Source organism: Periplaneta americana, chromosome 16 (genome assembly GCF_040183065.1).
Source record: "Periplaneta americana isolate PAMFEO1 chromosome 16, P.americana_PAMFEO1_priV1, whole genome shotgun sequence".
NCBI lineage: Eukaryota > Metazoa > Arthropoda > Insecta > Blattodea > Blattidae > Periplaneta > Periplaneta americana.
Genome location: NC_091132.1, coordinates 4,530,359 through 4,552,719, shown reverse-complemented (window position 1 = coordinate 4,552,719; position 22,361 = coordinate 4,530,359). Strand labels below are relative to the sequence as shown.

Genomic DNA, 22,361 nt, shown 5'->3' with positions numbered 1-22,361 from the left:
AAATAGTCTTTGTCATAGCTCAACTGTGAGTGATTCATTCGTGCACTAAAAAACGGCGTTGTAGGTATGTCAACATGCATTCACAGTGTTTTTTTCATCTGTATCTCAGAAAGTTGTTTTTGGCACTGAGCATATTTATAATGTTAGGTCCTAATTTGTTTTTGAGTTGTTTTATACCCACACAAATGTGTGGTGTGCTAAAAGCTTGTCCTAAATGGTGTATGTTGATACTGAACTTTACTCTGAGGGACTGGATCAAGAACGCCAAGTTTTGGAGCATCACTATCCAGCTTTGATGAGCAGGAAAGAAGCACACCTTCAACAGAACAGTGCTCCAGGTCATCAGGCAAGATTCACCTGCAAGAAAAAAAAAAGACATCATACAGTCCAGATTTTACTCCATCAGACTACGGTTTTTATGGTCTTTGGCAACACTTCTACAAGGACGGCAGTTCAATACATTTGAAGACGTTGGAAATGTCTGTTGAGTTTTCACTGCAAACTGGAAGACTTGGATTGCTGATAATTGTGTTCTAGCAGAGAAGTGTGTGGAAGGAGTTGAAAATGATGAATTGTAATTTGTAGAATCTCTTGTTTTTTGTATTTATTTTTGCCTTAAGTAAATGTTATGGGAAAAAGTTTTTGAGACAACCTAATAGTTTATATGAAGCAACCATTACTGAAAGAATCAGAGGGAACAGCGTTAAAGTCATTGGGCTGTGCTGCCAAAGTTGTCTATAAAATTGTGTATAAAATGTAAATTTAAAAAAAAAAAAGATACTTTACATTACTTAAGGTGACGTGTATTTACTTAGCCTGAAAAGTTATTCCCTTGGTTTGAATTGTAAATTGTTTTAAAATAGCTTGTAAGAGGATCTTAGTCTAGAATTTTTAGTTTAATGTAATAAGTATGATTCTACGGAACAGTAAGGGTGTAATTGTTTTATTTGAACTGTTGTATCAGTGAAGTTATGGTTTAGTGGCAGTGAATAGTTTTGATCAGTGATAATTTATAGTGTCAATGAAATGTGTTCTATAGTGTCAGTGAAATGTGTCCTATAGTGTCAGTGAAATGCATTCTAAAGTGTTAGTGAAATGTGTCACAGTGCCAGTGCAGTGAGTGAGATGAGAGTGAAGTGAAAGAGTATCAGTACCAATGTGAAATTTATGTATGGCCTGTACTTACGTAGGTTGTACAGAGATGTGGTTTCGACCCATTACTAAATAAGTGTTGTAGAAATAAATGTCATTATCAGTATGTAGATTGTAATGAAAAATTAGGTTCACTTATTAATTGGGTTATTTTAGCTATTATTACTGATTGTAATTATTGTGTATTGTAATTATATGTTGTGTATTAATTGTAATTATTTTGTGTAATTAAGTTACCACTGCCACCGGGTGTTTGCCCACTTGCAGTGTAAATAAATACATACAAATGTGGAGCATTAAAACGATATTTTTTTTTGTTACTTCATACTGTATAATTATGAACTTAAGTTCAGACTTTATCATTTATGTAGTCTGTTAATGACTGATCATTAGGGACCGGATTTTTATGTAATATCAAGGTTTTAATATCAATATCTGGTAGGTATAGGATAGGTAAGGCTCTCCAGTTGTGATTTCATAGAGGAACCGACTTTTTTACCGCACACTTGACACGTTACTATTTTTCCATCTGTAGTGAAAGCTTCGTCCATTGCAATCCATGATTTCATTTTTAACGTTAGGGTTGAAGATACAGGGGCCATTTTAGTTAGTTAAAAGCAGTAGATAAACTCACTTGCACTTTATACTGTAGGTACTAAAACTAGAGAACTGAGTGAAAAGAATGACAACAGTACTGCAAGCACTGTTTTGCTTTACTGGATTATGAGAAAATAAGAGAGAAGTGGGACACATACATTTTAGCTGCTCCCTGTAAGAAACAAATACCTACTAAAACCTCAAACTATAGGCATTTACATACTGTTGTTTGAAAAGTGACATTCCTGTCTCATTCAGAAGGGTAGGATTATTCCAGCCGAGAGCCATACTTTCTAATTGCTCGGAAAATCCCATTTCTGTATAGGTCTATTAAATTTAAAATAAAGAGGTCAAGCAATAACCTGAAAAGCTATTTATTTTAATCTTTCAACATCTTTCCAATTTGTTCCTTTATTCTAGCTTCTTTTCAAAAGTCTGCTACTTTATTGCTGCTCATGTCAGACTTGACACGGGTTTTCCCTGGAAGGATTAGGAAGAGGGTGGGTAAGGTTGCAAATTGCATGGGAACGGCTTGTTAAGACGTGTGCAGAACAATTATATTTCGAGACAAATCATGTCGTCCTCATCCCACTCCACCGCATGAAGTCAACGCTACTTTCTGAGTGATATTTTACAATACAAGGTAGTTGTATGAGAAAGGTTGCCTTTTGTTCACTCATATTTACAGTGGGCAGTATGGGGTGAGTGCCTCTTACTTCCTGGAACTAATGACGTTATGTTTCGTTCCGAAATATATTCTTTCTTGGTAGGTAAAAAGACTTTTGAAGTCTGTGTGTTTCAAATTGTAAACTTTCCCAGCAGACGTTTTTTTTTTTCCCCCCTTTTAGAGAAGTAAAAATGAATAAAACCCCTGAATATGTAGATTAATGTAATGCCAAGCCATAATATGTAATGTGGGGTAAATATGTAAAAATATGTAGTATAAAATTTTAATATAATTACAAGATTCGCGAAGATTTGTTATTTATTTACTGTTAGGTTGAAAGGAATATAATATGTAATTACATAAAAATCCGGTTCCTACTGATCATTGACAAAGGAAATATTTGACACTGAAGTGATTATCAAGAAAATTTGCCATTTAGAAACTCTTGGTACATAGTGATGTGTTAAAAATCTGTATGTTATTTTCAAGATGAAAAATGCCGTTACATCGAATTCTCAAGGGCTATTAAATTACCTTCTCTATACACTGAAACTGAAAATAAAGTTGAGTTGAGGTGACTACCAGTATTTATTCTCCTGTTTAGCAACTCCCACAGTGTGCAAGAATAAATGCAGGTTCCTTCCAGTCAGCAGGAATGAGGGTCATCTCATCCTTTTTAGGATAATTCATTGCGTATCCCTTTAGATGTCATGAAGGTGCATGGAGGTACAACTCTATGCTTTTATGAACTCGGCACTACAAAGAGATGGTGTGGTCAGCACCACCTTTTTACCCCCAGAACACCTAATACTGAATTTCAGAGGGGATTGAGTGGACCTTGGAGGAGTTCTGGAAGTTTGGCAGCAAGGAAAGCCCCTCCACCATTCAGGATTGAATCTGGGACTTATATGTTCATAGTCGCTCTAGAAGATATTTCGTAGTTACTGGATATACAACACGATACAAAATATTGAAATGTGGTACAAAACTGAAAACTCACGAAGTCTATTTACGCGCATTTTTAGAAATATTTAATTAGGACCTGATGTGAAACCAAATTTTAAAGGAAATCAATAAATTCTCCAACTAGGACACTGGAGTCTTTTCTTTGAAGGGTGGCTTCATACTTTTTTTATCTCTGTTGCTGAAGGATGTTATGAATCATTTTTCCTTTTAGTAGTGATGACGAAAGTCATGAAAGATAAAATATTCAAAATAATATTGGTGTATAAGCAACTATGGTGATCTAGTGGCTAGAGGGCTGGATTTACAAAGCTGGGACCTGGGTTCGAATACTGCCGTACCCCTGATTTGTAACTTGTGTTGGGCAAGCCTGTAGTCCAGGTAACAGGTTTTCTCCGGGAGCTCTGGTTCCTCTCTGGCATCCCAATAAGTCATCATCTCATTGTGGGTGTAGCTTAGATCAGCTTCTTGTGGCACACCCTGGGCAATGAATCTGTCGGTAAATTGGTCTATACAGCTGGCTTCATATGGGTGAATGACGAAAAATCAAGAACCCATCATATATATGTGAAATTACCGGCTAGGTGTTCCTCATTTGCCAAGATACTGCTTTCTGGCTAGATGTCTGTCAGTGGTGGTTCCTCAGGGGAGGGAAGGGAGGAACGTCCTCCTCACATTTTTCTTCTTTTGAAAGTAAATACCAAATAAAATATGTGCCTTGAAATTCGAGGAAGATTCGGTAAATTTTAAGTTCACAGCTATAAGAAAACCTCGGTTGATTGAGTTTTAAACGATGTGCGCTCATGTACTGCTAGAAAACTGTGAGAAAGATGCGAGATTGTTTGTGTGGAGGAATGTCAATCCATTCCTCCTTTACTGCGGTTAACACACATAGACAACAGCGCGCTAGTGGCCAAAGAAAGAAGCAGAGTTTTAAAGCGAGTAAATGAACGGAGAGGGAGGAGATCCTCCTCTGGATCAGCGCATGGGCGGGAAATAGAAACCGACTGGTCGTGCAGCAAGCTCGCTACCGCTGCTATCTAACGATCTTGCATTCAACCAGACTATAACAAATTTAGGAGGAGGCACAATAAAACAACTTTAACGCAACGCTATGAAAGACACCATATAAACTTTTTTTTTTTTAATTATAAATAAAAAATATCATTTATTGCACTTTATATAGGCTACTATTCATGGTTTGAAACTTTCAAGGATATTTGAAAGTTAAAGTCGGGTTTATATAAAACAAAGAGGAAATAGTTCTACGGTAGTATCATAGATCTTTTTGGCCCCTGAAATTCATTTCCATTCATTGCGTACTAGACAGGGCAACAGCCAAATTGTCAGTTTTGTACAAATATATTTGAAATTGAAAGTAGGTACTCCAAACTACATTATTTTTAACATAAAAAATTGGCCACCAGCAACTTTGAACAGTAATGGTAGTATGACTTTACAAGAACTGATATTCTTCAAAAGCATGTAATACTGAACTTGTTAAATGTACATGTGGCAACACAGACCACGTGTGTGGGTGCAGTGTTCTTGCTTTCCTCAGATTATTTCCCATTCCCATTCCCGCGGTTCCGACGATGTGTTAGTAGCTATAGTCTCTTCCAACACGTGTGATGCTGTAGTGTGCTCGAAAAATGCTGCAAGGTGAATTTCCTTATAATTGTTAATTTGTGTAATTATTCAACAATGAATGGAAGTGAAAACCTTATATTATAGAAAATTTAGGAAACTCAGTTTACAAGAACAGATTATTGCTATACAGAAGGGAAGGCCAACCCCAACACTACCTGGTCTTACATGTGTGTATGTTGGCTAATTTGTAGCATGTTTCATTCGAGAAGGTGCCATTTCGACCTGTTACCTTCTTTCCTCCTCTTAAGAAATACGCAGGAGCCGCCACTGATGTCTGTAGAAAAATCTCTCAGATTGCAGATCTCTTGTTTCTGTAGGAAGAGTGAGAGGGGGCACGATAAGATATGTCTGCTTTCCAAATTCTGTACATGATTTGATAATGTTACTCACATCAAGGAATTTTGCTGCATTGGTATTTGGTAGTGCAATTATCACTCCCATTAACTTCAACTGGGGAAAGTTTTATCTTATTCCTAAGTACCGAATGTATATTCAGTGTATTAGTGCTACAATTACTGTGACCTCAGACACTTAGATTTGACATGTATCCATGAATATATACTAATAAAAATGTTACATTCCAAGTTAGAAGAACTTGTTTAATTACATGCTCACGAAGTTCTATCACTAGTTGGGAACTAGGGAACTGCTGCAGATGTAGAAAAAATGCGGCATTAAATGCTTCATTGGAGGTTTGGAGAATGTATTTAAAAAATATATCCTGAAAATTGTAATGTAAAAGGAATTCAACATTATATCTAAATTATATTTTTAAAAATTACGACATAATAATGTAGAAACTAAAAAAAGTAGTAGTTTAAAAGTTCATTGCTAAACAAGACCTGTGTTACATTTTTCTAATCAAGGGTTCAGAATTGGAATGATAATGTTCTAATATGAAACCTGAATGGCTTACAAAATTGCATTTTGTGAATTATTTCCTTTTGTAACAAACAGTACAAACTCTGAAAGAACATTGCTTTGTGAAGTACGATTTAGGACTCTCATGATTTTCAGCTGGTGCTAATTGGTTTTTATTTATTATTTTATTTTTTGCACTATGTCGTAGATATAGAAACATCCAACGTTTTAGAGCTGTGTATGAACTCCATTGGGCAAGGCAAAGAAAGAGGAACCTTAATTGTTGCTTCTGTTACCAAGAACTGCTCCAGGATTGGATCTGATCTAACAGATTCGCCTTTTGTAATATTACAAAACTCAGAACATTCATTTGATGTTTCTTCGTCTATAGCTCTGTGGAAATTCATTGATTTCGAACTACAGCATCACTTTGTATTATTCGTATTGAATAACTATATAGTTTTAATCACTTATCGTACAAGTGTGTCTTGAATACGAAACATGTAACTATATTCTGATACGGGTGTAAGATTGAGTATGTATACATGCCCAGTGCCTGTGGCCTACTTGAAAGAAATATCTTGGCATTTGTTTTAAAAATAAGTCTGAACAATTGGTTTCAGTGATAATCAGTGTGTCAGCTGTGAAGAAGACTGTTGCATGAGAGGAACAATCCAAAACCTTTTGAAAATAATGATATGGAAGAAGAATTTGCAACATTCCTCTGGAAGATCCTGAAGGCAAGAGAAACGGTGCCTATAATGATCTACAAAATCATTAACTTCATGTTCTGTATAAACGTATTTATTGAAGTAAAGACATTACCTTCTAAACATGATGATCGCCTTGTTAATTTAATTAGTTCTAGTTGGATTGATTGTTTTAAACATTACATGCAAATTTTCAATATTTTACAAAAGTACTGAAAACTGAACTTTTTTGGTAAAGTGTTAGGTGTAGTTGTGCAAAAAAAACAGAATGAAACCATGATATGTTCCTAAATACAGTTTGGATTAAAAAATTAGTGAAAAACTTGTACTCTTTTGTTTATATTTTTAAACCCTGATCACAGATAATGAATGTTGCTTCAGGTTTTGTTCCAGTTGGAAACATAATAGTTTGTTGTATCCTAGTTCTTTCTGTAGTATTTGATGAGATATTCTTGGTGTGGTTGAGAATAGTGTTCATAGCTAGATTGCTTATTGCACCAAGCTCTTTTCTAAGTCAGTCCTTGGGAACATGACACTGGTAAAAAAATTGAAGGCACATTTACATAATATAGTCATGTATATTGGGACCTACATTTGACATTTTGCTGAGTATAGACGCAGGTTTTTTCAGTAATACAGTGAACACGTTTTTCATTGTAGTAAATAGTCAACAGAGAACTTTTTGTGCCCTTGATTCATGTTTGTTGTAAGCAATATGCTTCATTTCTCTAAAATACTTGGTAGCAGATCTTTTTTCTCTAGTCACATTCTTTCTCTCTCTTTTTTTTTAAGATCAAGCTGTAATATCATATTAGTTAAACATGGCATTTTGGTATTGTCCTTACATTAATTATAACATATTTCAAGATTCCATGAAATGTTATTTTTGTTGTCTGTGAACAACAGCTGTACTATTCTAACCTAACCAAGAAGTAAATAACATTTGATGACTATACAGTGAATACAGACATATTGTGTAATAATATCTTACATGTACTGGCATAGAAGAGAAGTAAAATCCAACAATTAGAATCGAAAATATCTCACATTGAAAGACACTCTTTCAGCATTTCCAATGACGGGACTGCTTCATTGGACAAAGCATAATAAACATATTGAGTGGAAACAAAAAACAGACCACAAAAGAGAAAGGGTGGGAACGAACAAAAGGGAAAATTAAGTACAGGAAAGATAATAGCATGCATAACAGGCCTAAACATAGTAAACAAACAGATTAGACATTCGAGCAAAATTTTCCCTTTTTAGGAACCAAAATATTATAAATTATTAGGTGCTGGCACATAAGGGAATTAAAATCTAACAATTAAGAATTGGAAATATCTTATTGTGAATTATAAATTAATTAGGATACTGGCACAGACTTAGAATCGAAAATATCTTATATGCAAAATTATAAATTAGTTTTTACAAAATGTAGAAATGTTACTCACTGTGGTTGGTTTATAAATAATTAAATAATCAGGAAATTAAGTATTTCCAAGTTTTGGTATGTAACAAACCACAACAAAATTAAATAAATAATGCAGGACGTGTAAAAAACTTCTGAAGATCAGACAACCAGAGATTTATTGTGAAGAAATATTAGGATGCAAGACCACAAATGAACATTGGGTACTAAATTTCTTTCTATTTTCAGATTGCATGAGCAGTCTGCTTATGCAGTATTGGGTCTTGTTTGAACTCAGTCATTAATCGTGGGACACAAAGAACTGATTGTTGGATGTGAAGTCAAATATTATGTTTACACTATATGAAGGGTGTTGAGGGGACAAGGAATGTCCATTTTTAGCGATTTTATAGTATATAACGCATTCTGTAGGTAGCAGCTGGGACTACAGAACTGTCCAATTACAAAAAGTTTAAAAGTGGAAATGTCAGTGTAAGGTAACAAACATTTGGTACACTGGCTAAAAACCAGAAATGTTCAGATATTAAAAATTGTTTTTCTCTATAATGTTTTGTGACATTCTCTGTTCCTCCCCACCCCCAACACCCTTTATATATTGTGATAACCTTCTTTGATGCACTTTGTGATCGAAAATTATTCTATATTTGATCAGTCTAAGTGTTAATGGAGAAAGTTGCACAATATAGAACTGCACTCATTGTATTCCTCACCTGACATAATTAGGAATATTAAATCCAGACGTTTGAGATGGGCAGAGCATGTAGCACATATGGGCGAATCCATGAATGCATATAGAGTGTTAGTTGGAAGGCCGGAGGGAAAAAGACCTTTGGGGAGGCCGAGACGTAGATGGGAAGATAATATTAAAATGGATTTGAGGGAGGTGGGATAAGAAGTAGGGACTGGCTTAATCTTGCACAGGATAGAGACTGATGGTGGGCTTATGTGAGGGCGGCAATGAACCTGCGGGTTCCTTAAAAGCCATTTGTAAGTAATTCAAGCAGTTTCAGTGTTAGGATATATAGTCAGAGAGTACATCACAAAAATCGAAGTAATTGGGGGAGTCTCATATTTTGTGTCTTAGAAAAATCTGCCACAGTAGTCCAATGATTAGAGCACTGGACATATAATCCTGTGGACCTGGGTTCAATTTCTGGATTACCCCCAGTTTATGACTTGTGTTTGTGGTCTAGGTAACACAGAGGTTTACTCCAGGAGCTCCAGTTCCCTTGTGGCACCCCAACAAATCATCTCATCTCATCGTGAATATAGCATAGACCAGCCTCCTATGGCACCCTTGGGCAATGACTCTGTTGGTAAATTCGTCTGGTTTCATATGGGTGATCAACAGTCACATACTCGCTATTAGTAAAAAAAGTAGAAAAATACAGCTTAATCGTATTAATCAAGATAAAATTAAAAAAAAAATCAATCTTCTTAATGTATCCAGCTGTTTGCTGACAACGTAAAATCCACCATAGTCCACTGTAGTCTATTCAGTTGTTGTTTTTCACGAGAAATGAGGGGTATTTTGATCGATGTTCATTATAGATGCCTGTTGCTAGTAGCCAGAGTTGGGGTGTAGTCAATATATACTGCAGGGCTGTGTCTTCTGCAACTGGTACTGATGATTTTAATTTATTTCTTTTGTGGTTTATGGATGGACAGTATAGAGGAATGTGTTCCAGATCTTCATCATGATTATTACACCACAGACAAGTAGGATTATCAGAAATGTGAAATCGGTGTAGGTACAATTGAGTGACAATGTGACCTGTTCTGGCTCTTGTTAAAAATGCTTGAACATGTCTGGGAAATTTTTTGTACATTTCCAGGTCATTCGGTTTCTTTTGTACAGACTGTAAAATTTTTCCTTTGTCAGAAGAGAGCCATTTATTGATCCATAGGTTTTGTAAAATGAGACTTTACTGAAGCAAAAGCATTGGATAGAGATATCACTTGAAGAGGTCTTGGTTGCAAATATGTTGCCTGCTTTGCAATATTATCGACTTTCTCGTCTCCAGGTATACCACAATGACTAGGCATCCATTGAAATGTTATTTCCTTTTGGAGTTTTTTAGTTTACTTAGTTGTTTCTGAATTGGAATAATTCTATTTTGACAGAATAATGTACAGTACAGTAGAGATATTAGTTTCCTAGAAGTTTAATGTCACCAACTGTACCAAATTTACAAAAACGTAAAATTTAGTATGTTCAATAGATTGTATCAAGGGTTTTCAGAAAACCCTAGGAAAAAAAATCCCAATTTCTTCACAAATTGTTCACTACTAGCAGTACTGCACGAAGACTGTGCATCATTTGTCATTATACATGTTGCCATGGCAATTGTTGATTAATGCAGCACAAGGAAAATGAAAGTATCTGCACATTTTCCAAAAACCGTCATTGTTCTCTACAAATTGTGTTGGATCTGATGTGATTTGAAGCTGTTTCTTTGACAAAGACTGATGCTCAAGCAATTCAGCTTATTGTGCTAAGTTGCACAAATATAGGAAGCATTGGTTTTCTTCAGTTGAGAATTCTGCACAGACTGAGTTTCGACTTACTGCACAGTCTTGGAATGAAGACATCTGGACACATTGCTAGTAGAGGAAGCGTGCCGTGCTATGCACCTATCTACAAATTGAAATTGTGGGCAGTAGTTTGTTGCTTATTTTTGCACATCACAAACACTGTGGAGAGTGCTACATGCTTAATTGCTGGGAACGTGTAATATGTTCAGTCAAGATTTTTTTCCTCATCCTTTTATTGTAGCAGGTAGTCAAGTACATGAAAACAGAAAGTCTTGAAATTATGTATAAAGTGAATATCCGGGAACAGACCAAGTGGTGATGCTTTGTTGATGCCTTGTGTCCCACGAGGGATAACAGGACATGAAGATGATGATGATGATGATGATGATGATGACGATGAACCAAATCTATATGCTAATCATATATTTTTGTGCTAGAGTGAGGTCTTGTGAAAGATTTCAGTGCCTCTGAACTTCACGCCAATGGGATGATCTAAATAAAAATAAAGTGCTGTCATTTTTGGTGTCTCGAAAGTTCAAAATGAGAATTAGTCATCAAAATGATAAAAATCTGAAAAATTATCTAACTTAAGAACATAGACTTTCATGGAAGAAAAACAAAATGAACAGGCATGAAGACATTATACATCTTTATGTATGGACCAAAAGAGAAGATAGAAGAAATGGTGAGAAGACCAGTGCTAGAACATGCATAATTTTATCTTGCTTTGTACATGAAAAATTGAAAATGTGACTTAACAAAAATCCTAATAATGTTGTTGAAAAATTTTCACTTTTAACAACTATGCAGCCCTTCAGACCATTCTTAGGCGTATTTATTAATATATTCCTTAAATGACTTGGAAGAAAGAAATGGGTATGGGCAAAAACCCAAGAAGCAAGAGGGAAGAATAAACGGGAAAGTTGGGAGAACTGATGTGAGAGCATGAAGTACAGATGCATTTGACAACTAGCTTAATTTGAATAAATTTTACTAGCTATTACTAACACAGCATTGATGAGTATAGTATACATTATCTAAGTAATTACAATTTCATGAAATCATTTGATGCAAACATGTTGAGGCTTTCAACGCCCCTACACTTCTGATTTCTGCAACTATTACAATCACTGCATTCCTCTTTCACCTTTTATCTCGATCTACCATCCCTTAGCTTCCTTCCTGTTCTGTCCATGTTGTTCCTTTTATTTTGCGTATAAAGTCCACATATTTGAAAAATAACAAGATATTTAAGGGGAGAGGATGGTATTTTTTGGTGAAAAATGATTAAATTTAAAAAAAATTCTTTAAAATACTCTGTGATATGTGTGGAATGCACAGCATAACATTTTGTGGGTACTTGTGCCCTTATCGGATGTTGAGTCGCCATTTTTAAACTTCCTGCATTTTGGATTTTTAAATCACTCGCCCACTTTTATTGTTGTTTCCGGTAAATTAAATTTTCAAAAAAAAATTTTTTTTTTCTTTAAAATACCCTTTGATATGTGTGGAATGCATTGAATAACATTTTGTGGGTATTTGTGCCCTTATCGGATGTTGAGTCGCCATTTTTAAACTTCCTGTGTTATGGATTTTTAAATCGCCTACTTTTATTATTGTTTCCGGTAAATTAAATTTAAAAAAAAAAATTTTTTTCTTTAAAGTACCCTTTGATATGTGTGGAATGCATTGCATAACATTTTGTGGGTATTTGTGCCCTTATTGGATGTTGAAACGTCATTTTGTAAACTTCCTGGGAAATTGATTTTTAAATCATACGCCCGCTTTTATCGGTTTCCAGTAACTTCATTTTTTTGCTGCATTGCAGACAAAAATGGATATAATTTCTGAACTATTAAAGATACATGCATGAAATTTAGAGCACACATTCTTTATACTATTAGGAAACTTTTCTCTGTAACAGAATTTTGTTAATTGATTTCATTTTAAAAATACGTCCGTTTGTTTGCAAGAAAGGAAATCAGAAAATTGTTATTAAATTTTAATTGTTTATTTTACAAACGTAGGGACTAATATCAACATTCTGCTACTGACAGTTTGTAGAACATGCTTTTGCAAATACATTGCAAAAAACTGTTTGAATCTATCTTTAAAAACGGTTTAGATATATCGGTTTTAGTGCAATCCTGCATTGGGTATATTTTTTTTCAAATTTGGGCCCCCAAATAATTTTTTCAAAATATTTTTATTTGGTTGAGTTGCCACAGCTATGAGCTCTCTACATACAAAAAATTAATATTTTACACCAAATAGGAAAAAAGTTAAAAAAAATACCATTCTCTCCCCTTATTGATCAGTATGTCAGGAAAATAAATATGCCTCGAAGTTCAAATCAAGTTATGGAAATTAGAGTGCATCAATTGAAGTTAAGAACTAATTATTAAAATACTTAATAAAGATGTCACTGATTAGTGAAAAAATATGCAGTTAAAAAAATTGTAATTCTGAATGAAATTTTGAAAATTAAATATGATTTAATTAATTTTTTTTTTTACTCAACTGTGCGTAAATTTTGAATTGCTGGCATAAATAAACTTACGTTAACAATAATTCTTCTGAACAGAAAATTATGTCGTGAAGTACTGATCGTTTCTCTACACTTCTAAGCATTTATATTAATATGTGTCATTTACATTTTGTCAGTCTCATACAAGTTGAACAGAACTTTGTTCTATTGCTAGGAAGCAATATTTCTATCATCAGACACACTGCTACACACCTAGCAGAAAGCAAATTGTTTGTATAACGATTACTAAATGACCAGCCTGATGGTCTAGTGATCGGAGCTTCTAGCTATAATTCATGAGGGGCCTGAGTTTGATTTCTGGTCAGAGCACAACTATATTTTACTAATTATATAAGCAATCATAAGCGTTACTTACTCAATCAAATTAAACAAGGAGGTACTGAAACTGTCTGCCTTTATTTTCCAAGAAGTCAAGCAGTTTTGGCTCCTAAATATACAGTATCCTATGGAAATACAGTAAAGGAAAGGTAGCAAGGTGAGCAATCATTTGGTCTCTATAGTAAACAATATATCCAATGAGAAACTAGTTTACATTAGAATATATTGTCGTTCTTCCTGCAATAACTCCTATATGCAAAATATAAAAATTTTTAATAGGAAGAAAAAACACATTTACATAGAAGATTGTGAATTCTTACATTTTCGAAAGAAAGAAATATGATTACATATAGGAGATTTTATTATTTGCTGTATCACTATTTAAGTTATTTAATAGAGTAAAACTCTGAAAATCATTAATATATCACATAGGAGTTATTGCAGTAACGATAACAATATGCTGTTCTTAAATCAATTTCAAGCCCTCGTTTCATACAAAATTTAATTTTATGACCCATGTTTATTAGACTGATTTTTTTCTTGTTTTTATGAATACTACTACCTTTCAGAATATTGAATGCTTTTTCTAATGGAAATCACATTGAACATCTTCTATGATGTTGGTGAACAAAGACTCAAGTCTCGGAAGATATTAATTTTATTATCCATGTTTATTAGACTTTATTTTCTTGTTTTGATGAATACTGCCACCTCTTAAAATAGTGAAATGCATTTCCTGTATTCAAATATTATTGTTACGAACAGTGCCACTTATGAGGCAACTAGGCCAGGAGATAATGGGGTAGGGTGGCCAGTTCCTTTCCCCCTCCATTGGATACATCGCCAATTAGCTACATATTCCACTAATCAGACTCAGATGTGTACAAACAGTTATACAAAGATTATGGTACTTAAATTTTTCTTCTCCATTGCATCCTGTCTCCTCAAACAATTTCTTCCTATCTCTCTCTCTCTCTCTTGCCTTAGATAACAATTGAAAGAAAACGATATGCATTACTTTACCAAGGAAACTCAATTCCGATTTCTTTTGTATGGAGATTGCACAAAGCAGTATCAACTTTTCATTGGGCATATTTCCATGTCCAAGAAAAATGCATTGAAACTTAACATTGTCCAGTATAATGAATATAATATTTGCTCCTAAGAGAATTATAAAAATTATAGGAAAATGTATTACTCGTAGGCTACAATCCTGAAACAGTCTTCACATTTGTATCTCAATATCTTGTATCTAATACTAATATGTATACTAATGTGTTTATTTTTATTTTTACTGTGTACATTTTTTATTGAATTATCGGCTTCTGTTTTTATGTGATTCATATTTGATTCGAACAACATTAATATGTATTCCACTATGTTTATTTTTATTTTACGAGGTAAATTTTATGTAACTACCTCTTTTGATCTCATTATGTACCTAAATCGTATCAGTATGTAATTACTTAATTCCGACCCAGTTTTATGTTCAGCTATGTAAGCAAATTTTAATCCTGGTTGAGTGTAAGAGAAAGCCTTACAGCCTTAACTCTACCAGGTTAAATAAAGCCATTATTATTATTATTATTATTATTATTATTATGTTTGCACGTGCATTGAATTATTAATGTTGTGTGATAATAGTAACTGTATTGCATTTATTAATATTATTTTATCTTTTTACAGACAGAGGCTACAAGGAATACTTGGACAAAGAGCATCACCATGAAAAGCAGTCGTATGATAGGTAATTACATTGTTATATTCCTGCCTACTTTGCTCTTTATTTATAACATAATTGAAGTATGGGTTATGACATAACTTGTTTGGATTTTCTTCAGGCATTGGCGACAAGATCGGTTTCGTAGTGATTATGACAAGCGAGATCGTGACCGCAAGAGAATGAGGGAATCACCTGATGCAGATAGAATTCGAAAGGGCTCAAGATTCGATGATAGGTTAGTAATTGCATGACATTTATAATGTATATTTGCTGATCTTCTTGAAATATATCCAGTTTGTATTAAGATGTTGGCAAGAAGACGTTAAACTGTGTTGAATTTAAGGGGTGGTTCAGGAGAGAATTTTCTCTCTTTAAAAAATTTATTCCATCCCAATGGCAGTTACATTGTACTGCAGTCCAATAAAGCCTCTACACTGTTCATACAGTAAATTGTCAGCTTACATACTCTCTCTATTATTCTTTTATCTTAAATATATTATAGAGCCTTGAATGTGCTGTAGAGAATTTAAAAGGGCAGTTTTAAGATGAATGGAGATGCAAGTCTTCAGTTTTTTATTCTCATTGCTTTAAAAGTTTTTAGTATATATTTTCGGTTGAAATATAATGTAGAAAGTGATTAAATTTTAACTCAATTGTCATATTAATATACAGGACTTTCATTTCAAAACTTCCCAGTCTAAATAATTATTTATTTCAATTAAATTTAGATTAAACAAAAACACGTCAATTTAGATGTTGAGGAGGAAGTTTAAAACCAGTGTTAATTGCAATTTATGTTTCACCCTCTTACCCTACGCCTCTTTGAAATTTCAAATGGCACCTTTATATTATGATACGTAAATTGAAAGACTGTTCAATGGTTTATACATCTTAGTCATTTTTCTCACATTTTTTGTTTTCTATCGTCGTCTGGCAACCTAGATTGTTGTTATTGTTTAGAAGTGAAGAGAATAAAACTACAAAGACTATTGAGCATTTAATGTAATATTTGTGTTTGGGTATTAAATTATTTAAAAATGGTGTTTACACTTAAAGAGAGAACAGATATCATTTTTAATTAATTAAATTTAGGAAATTACCCAAAATAAACTGTTTTCTCATCATACATACAACTGACAAATAACAGTCTAGGTTACTAGGTGATGATAGAAAACAAGAGACGTGAAAACGAATGAGACGTATAAACAATTGAATATTCTTTCAAATTTAAGAGTTGTAATATAAGGGTAGGGGGAAGAGAACTGGCCACCCTACCCCATTATTTCCTGGCCAAGTGGTGCCATGTTGGTATCACTTGTGAGGTTCAGACCTGTCTTTGGACAGTTGACTAAACAAACAATATAGGGGTCCTATTTGAAATTTCAAAGGTGGGGTGGAGGTAGGTGAAGGGGTGAAACTAAAATGAAGAGTCCACTGCAAGAATGATGGATGTCATTTGGAATACATTTTGCAGGAGAAGCAATTGAAAGTTTGAAATGCTTAGCGCTCAAAGCTTAACTGGGATTTTCCGATCATTACTGGACAATGATATCAGTGTTTTGCTCTTCCAGTCAAGTTAAACGACATAATAATCCCTTTTGCTTCCTGTGTTGAAAACCTTGGAGTTTACTTTGATACGTATTTAAACTGGAATAACCAAGTAACCCATATCACCGAAAAAGTGCTTTCCATACTACATTCCTTAAGCAGCATTCGAAAATTCCTCCCGCTATCACTCAAGAAAATACTAGTGGAAACACAAGTAATGCCCCACTTCGATTATTGTGATTTTCTACTGACTGACCTCAGTGTCAACCAGTCGCAAAGATTACAACGTGTTCATAATTCTTGTGTTCACTTCGTCTGCGATGTCCGTCGCCCTGACCACATTACCCCATCCTTCCAAACTCTAAACTGGCTACGGCTTAACGAACGTAGAAATTTTCATTCTCTTGTTCTCCTTTTCCAAGTCCTTCACACTTCTACACCTACCTACCTTGCCTCTTGTTTCAGTTACCTGTCATCATATCATAATCTCTTCTCACGCGCGCAAAATAGCCGCATACTAGCCATACCAACACATAAGACATCATTGTATTCATCATCATACACAATCTCGCTTTCGTGCTTGTGGAATACCCTACCCAGTGAATTTAGTAGCGTTCAAAAGGAAGCTTATTAAGCATTTTCTTACTGCGTAGAGTAGGTTTCATTTTTACTTCATCAATAAAAGAAATGCTTCTCTCTTCTTAACTTTTACAATAAACTGTCTAGCTTTTATTAATCAGTTAATCTTTTAGTACTTTGATTTTTATTGTATCTGTAAATTTAATATTAATTGTAATTATAATTGTAATTGTATTATTAATATTGTAGTTGTAATCCCCTGGTAGAGGGGAAGAGAAGGCCTGATGGCCTTATCTCTACCAGGTTAAATAAATAAATATAACTCTATGTACATTCTATATATCTTAAGCTATGCATTGACAGTCTTGGTTCATTTTCGACAAGAAAGTGACATCCATCATTCTTGCAGTGGACTCTTCAAATGCAATTAACACTGATTTTAAACTTGCATCTCAATATTAAGTTGACATGTTTGTATTTAAATTAAATTTAATTGAAATAATTACTTAGACTGAAAAGTTTGAAATGAAAGCCCCTGTATATGCACATTCCTGAAAGTTGACTGCAGTTGAGTCTTTTCTAAACTTAAACTAATTTGAAACGTGATTTTTAAGCTGTGTAATAGTGTAATTTTCAAGTGATTTTAATGTGGATGCACTTCTGCATCTCAGGATAAAACTTCTCTTGATATTTTGAATGCTTATAATACAGGATTTGCAATCTCGAGTGCCCCCAACACGTTCCGGCCGTTTCCTGGCCTGTTGCTAGCCCTCCACCTGCTGTAACTGGACCTGCTACTACCATGAAGTACGCATACAGAGACTACTCTGCAATCTTATGATTAAACTACAGGATTGAGAGTGTAATCAAATGCTACCACAGTGTTTAAGCTTACCTTGAATTACAACAAATGTTCAAATTGATATCCACCTGCTCATAGACAAGCTTCAATGAATTGTTGAATACTAGTCCCAATTTTCCTTACGAATGTCATGTAATAATGGTCGCTCATGTCATTTATGAGGTGCTTCCAAACTCCAATAACAATTATTCTGTGAATTTACATATCCTGATAAATGTGGTCACTCTTCGTCAGTAAAAAATATCACTTCTGGGTACACAATCCTGTTATGTACGCAGAAACCAATTACAAAACTGAATTCTAGCATTGCTTTGAGATTATTCACTCTTTAAGCTATTGAAATCTTGTACAGTCATAGTTTCAGTAATTTTGTTGCTGTATGTGCACATTTACCTGAAATTGGACACTGTAGTGCTGGACTAGTAAGAGATTGTTTTGGACTTGTTCCAATTTCGTTCAATTTTTCTTCTGATGAAACAGTCTTCCTTCCTTTTGCGTTTTTGTCCAGTGCCAAACTTATAACAAAATGTCTTTATCATTGACTTATTGGGACGTTTACACCAGCCAATTTTTTCATAAATTTAAATCAACACTGTCGATTCGATCTGTACTTATAAAAAATATTCAATAATAATGTAATGATACAGGCTGCTCTACGCTGTACTTCTTGTTTTAAAGCAGCGATGGCCAACTGGCAGACTGTGGGCCGGAGATTTAATTTTTTCTGGCCCCAGGGACTCTAGGTTTACTTTTTAAAATCATAACTTTGCTACTGCACTACAGGTTTTATTAGGACTCTTCACAAGTTGACAATATTTTGCAGTAGACTGTACACGTTCTCACTGTGTTGAATATTCTCTTTTAAGGAAGCCATTGGGTGAAATATCTATTTTATGTTTTTTTTTTTTAAGCTAGAGACTTGATTTTTTGTACACATACTCCGTAATAATGTGTAAGTTTCATATTTATAGGTTCAGCAGTTTAAGAATGATTTAAATTTTAAAAAATTAATAATTTGCATATTTTCACAATTTCATCTCTTTTGAAAGTTTCTGTGTTCTCACATTTTTTCGTTTATTTTGTAAAAATAGAGGAAAAAATTAAACCCATATTCATATTCAAACTTATAAAATTTACACACATTTTATTCAATAAATATTTTTTGCACAGTCATGCTCTTTTTGCATATTTATCATTGTTACATGCCATGTAACTTGAAGATGCAACACATTCAGTGGTTACTACGGAAACACTGGAAATAACAGCAAATACCTTACTATAATAATACCGGACAGCTAGCAGTTTTACGTGTGAACGATGATGGTGCTGCTACCTACCTGCTGGGATGGAGATACTCGCGAAACAAGCTGTAATCAACTGCAATGTATATTGTTGCTGGGCTAGTTCATTTGTTAATAGTTTCATGAATTAGTACTAGTGTTAAAATGTCAGGGTGTATATGTGCTGTTTATAATTGTGACAATTGCAGCATTACAAATTGCTCCAAATCGTACTTTCGATTTCCGACAGTTCATAAAACGTAAGTCAACAACATTCGTTAGTAGGCCTAATTCCTTCGTCTTTCTGTTGATAGAAAAATACAAATTAGTTTTTTATTTAGACCTAATAAATAAATAGAAGTTAAAATGTATTGGATTTTAAGGTTTTATCAAATTAAGTTTTATTGTTGTCCACATGCCTTTACTAATTATTACAAGCATCAGATTACTATCAATTTTATCTTTGCAGTTGTCAGCAATGCGTATATAAAACATTACTGTAAATTCATTCCTAATATCAGGTTGATTTTGTCTCGGTAAAGCAAAGAAAAATATGTAACAATTAATTACGGAAAGTAATATGAAGTGTGCAATATTTCTCATAATATGCAGCTTTGATATAAGATAATAATTTTACATTAAATATTATTCAACATGTGTTTCATATATAATTCCACATTAGTAACTCACGTTTTAAACAATAGTCCGAATCTCGCTATGTTAATATTTGTATATGTGGACGTAATTCCATCCCTCTGCGCTAGATGTCAGGTCCGCGATTTTTCGCACTCATGCCAATGTTGCTAGTATACAGCTGTCCGGTATTATTATAGTAAGGTATTTGATAACAGTGCAGTAAGTTACAACACAGCTGTGTTGTAAGTTTAGTAAATTCTCTATAAACTTGACATATGAACTCTGACAGAACAAGCTGTAACTTTATTTATTAACATTAAAATTGAACTTGAAGTTTGAACAATTATTAAATGTTATGGGATAAAGACTGTCATTCTCTTTATTTATAGAAAAAGATTCAGACACTTCAATTTCGTATATTGCAACAACTTTTTATTTATTTGAACAATGCATACACACAAAAGACAGTCGTATCAACAAATAAAACAAAAGAATACCTATAAAAACACAGTCACCTAGAAAATTACACACTGCCATTAACAAAATGGCAAATGCTCAGTTCAAAATTAATACATAATAAATAAAACAAAGGTATAAATTATGATTGTGCAAAACATAATCTGGAAAAGAAATAATTTATTCTGTTATTATTTTGTGGTGAGTAATGAGAAATTTTAAATTTAAAAAAATTAATAATTTGCATATTTTCACAATTTGAGCTCTTTTTAAAGTTTCTGTGTTCTCACATTTTTTCGTTTATCTTGTAAAAATAGAGGAAAAAATGATTATGTTTCGTGACGAGAATATTGTACGAAATGGAAATATAAAAATTGGAGATTTATCTTTTGAAGACGTAGAGAAGTTCAAATATCTTGGAGCAACAGTAACAAATATAAATGATACTCGGGAGGAAATTAAACACAGAATAAATATGGGAAATGCCTGTTATTATTCGGTTGAGAAGCTTCTATCATCCAGTCTGCTGTCAAAAAATCTGAAAGTTAGAATTTATAAAACAGTCATATTACCGGTTCTTTATGGTTGTGAAACTTGGACTCTCACTTTGAGAGAGGAACATAGGTTAAGGGTGTTTGAGAATAAGGTGCTTAGGAAAATATTTGGGGCTAAGAGGGATGAAGTTACAGGAGAATGGAGAAAGTTACACAACACAGAACTTCATGCATTGTATTCTTCACCTGACATAATTAGGAACATTAAATCCAGACGTTTGAGATGGGCAGGGCATGTAGCACGTATGGGCGAATCTAGAAATGCATATAGAGTGTTAGTTGGGAGGCGGAGGGAAAAAGACCTTTGGGGAGGCCGAGACGTAGATGGGAAGATAATATTAAAATGTATTTGAGGGAGGTGGGATGTGATGATAGAGAATGGATTAATCTTGCTCAGGATAGGGACCAATGGCGGGCTCATGTGAGGGCGGCAATGAACCTCCGGGTTCCTTAAAAGCCAGTAAGTAAGTAAGCAAAGAGAAATTTCCAGACTTCTATCCTTTGTTTATTAAATTCTATATGTTATAACTTGTATTATTCTTTCCACATAGCTAAATCTAATCTGGCCTCTGATGGAGTTCTTTGAATTAAATTTGGCTCTTGCTAGCTATTAAGTTGGTTGGCCAACCCTGTTTTAAATTGTACGTGGACTGTGATAATACAGCTGATAGTCTGAGTACCGAGAATTGTGTGTTAAGTACAAAGTCCGTCTAATTGCCCGAGTACCGGGTATCTTGCATGGACTTCCCTATATGGAGTTTCCAAGAGAGTGGAGACACTCGAGATTGGAAACCCTGTATGTACTTTTTAAATGTACTCAGATTGTTCTTCATGGTCTGTATTGTTTCAGAATTCTTACTGTATAGATGTCAGTGTTGCGAACAATAATTATCATGACCTTTATTTTAATCTTCTGTTCAAATGTTACAGAGATATGATGTTTCTCTTACCTGCCAAATTATATGTGGCAGGATGTTCGATACATATAATGTAAAAGATTATTTTTTTTTTTGTACTGTCTTTATATTGCTTGTCCTTTAAATTATTACTAAATGTTCTCGAAGTAATAAATGGATAATTGACGACATCATTAATTCCAGCAAGGTTCTGAAGTTCTCTACAACTTGAAACAAGCCTTAAACCCTGAACTTGCATATATGGTACTTAACACCGATGTAAAAGTCAGTACAAACAATTAATTACAGCAACAAAGTGAAACTAAGGGGTTTATTGTTAAAAATGATTTGTGTCAAAAAAATCCATTCTAGTGTTAATGAACTTCCCATTATATTA

At 33.9% G+C, this 22,361-nt stretch overlaps 1 protein-coding gene across 4 annotated transcripts in view; it reads left to right on the top strand.

The window, feature by feature from the left end:
- The window catches only part of Set2 (SET domain containing 2), a 118,523-nt gene that overhangs the window by 78,778 nt on the left and 17,384 nt on the right, over nucleotides 1–22,361 (top strand). For 3 of the 4 annotated variants that reach the window (XM_069812659.1, XM_069812660.1, XM_069812658.1), the window contains 3 exons: nucleotides 15,117–15,177; nucleotides 15,272–15,388; nucleotides 17,992–18,087. In XM_069812659.1, the coding sequence (XP_069668760.1) occupies nucleotides 15,117–15,177; nucleotides 15,272–15,388; nucleotides 17,992–18,087 (274 nt within the window). The remainder of the gene's footprint in view (nucleotides 1–15,116; nucleotides 15,178–15,271; nucleotides 15,389–17,991; nucleotides 18,088–22,361) is intronic. The other variant, XM_069812661.1, reaches the window with a different exon arrangement.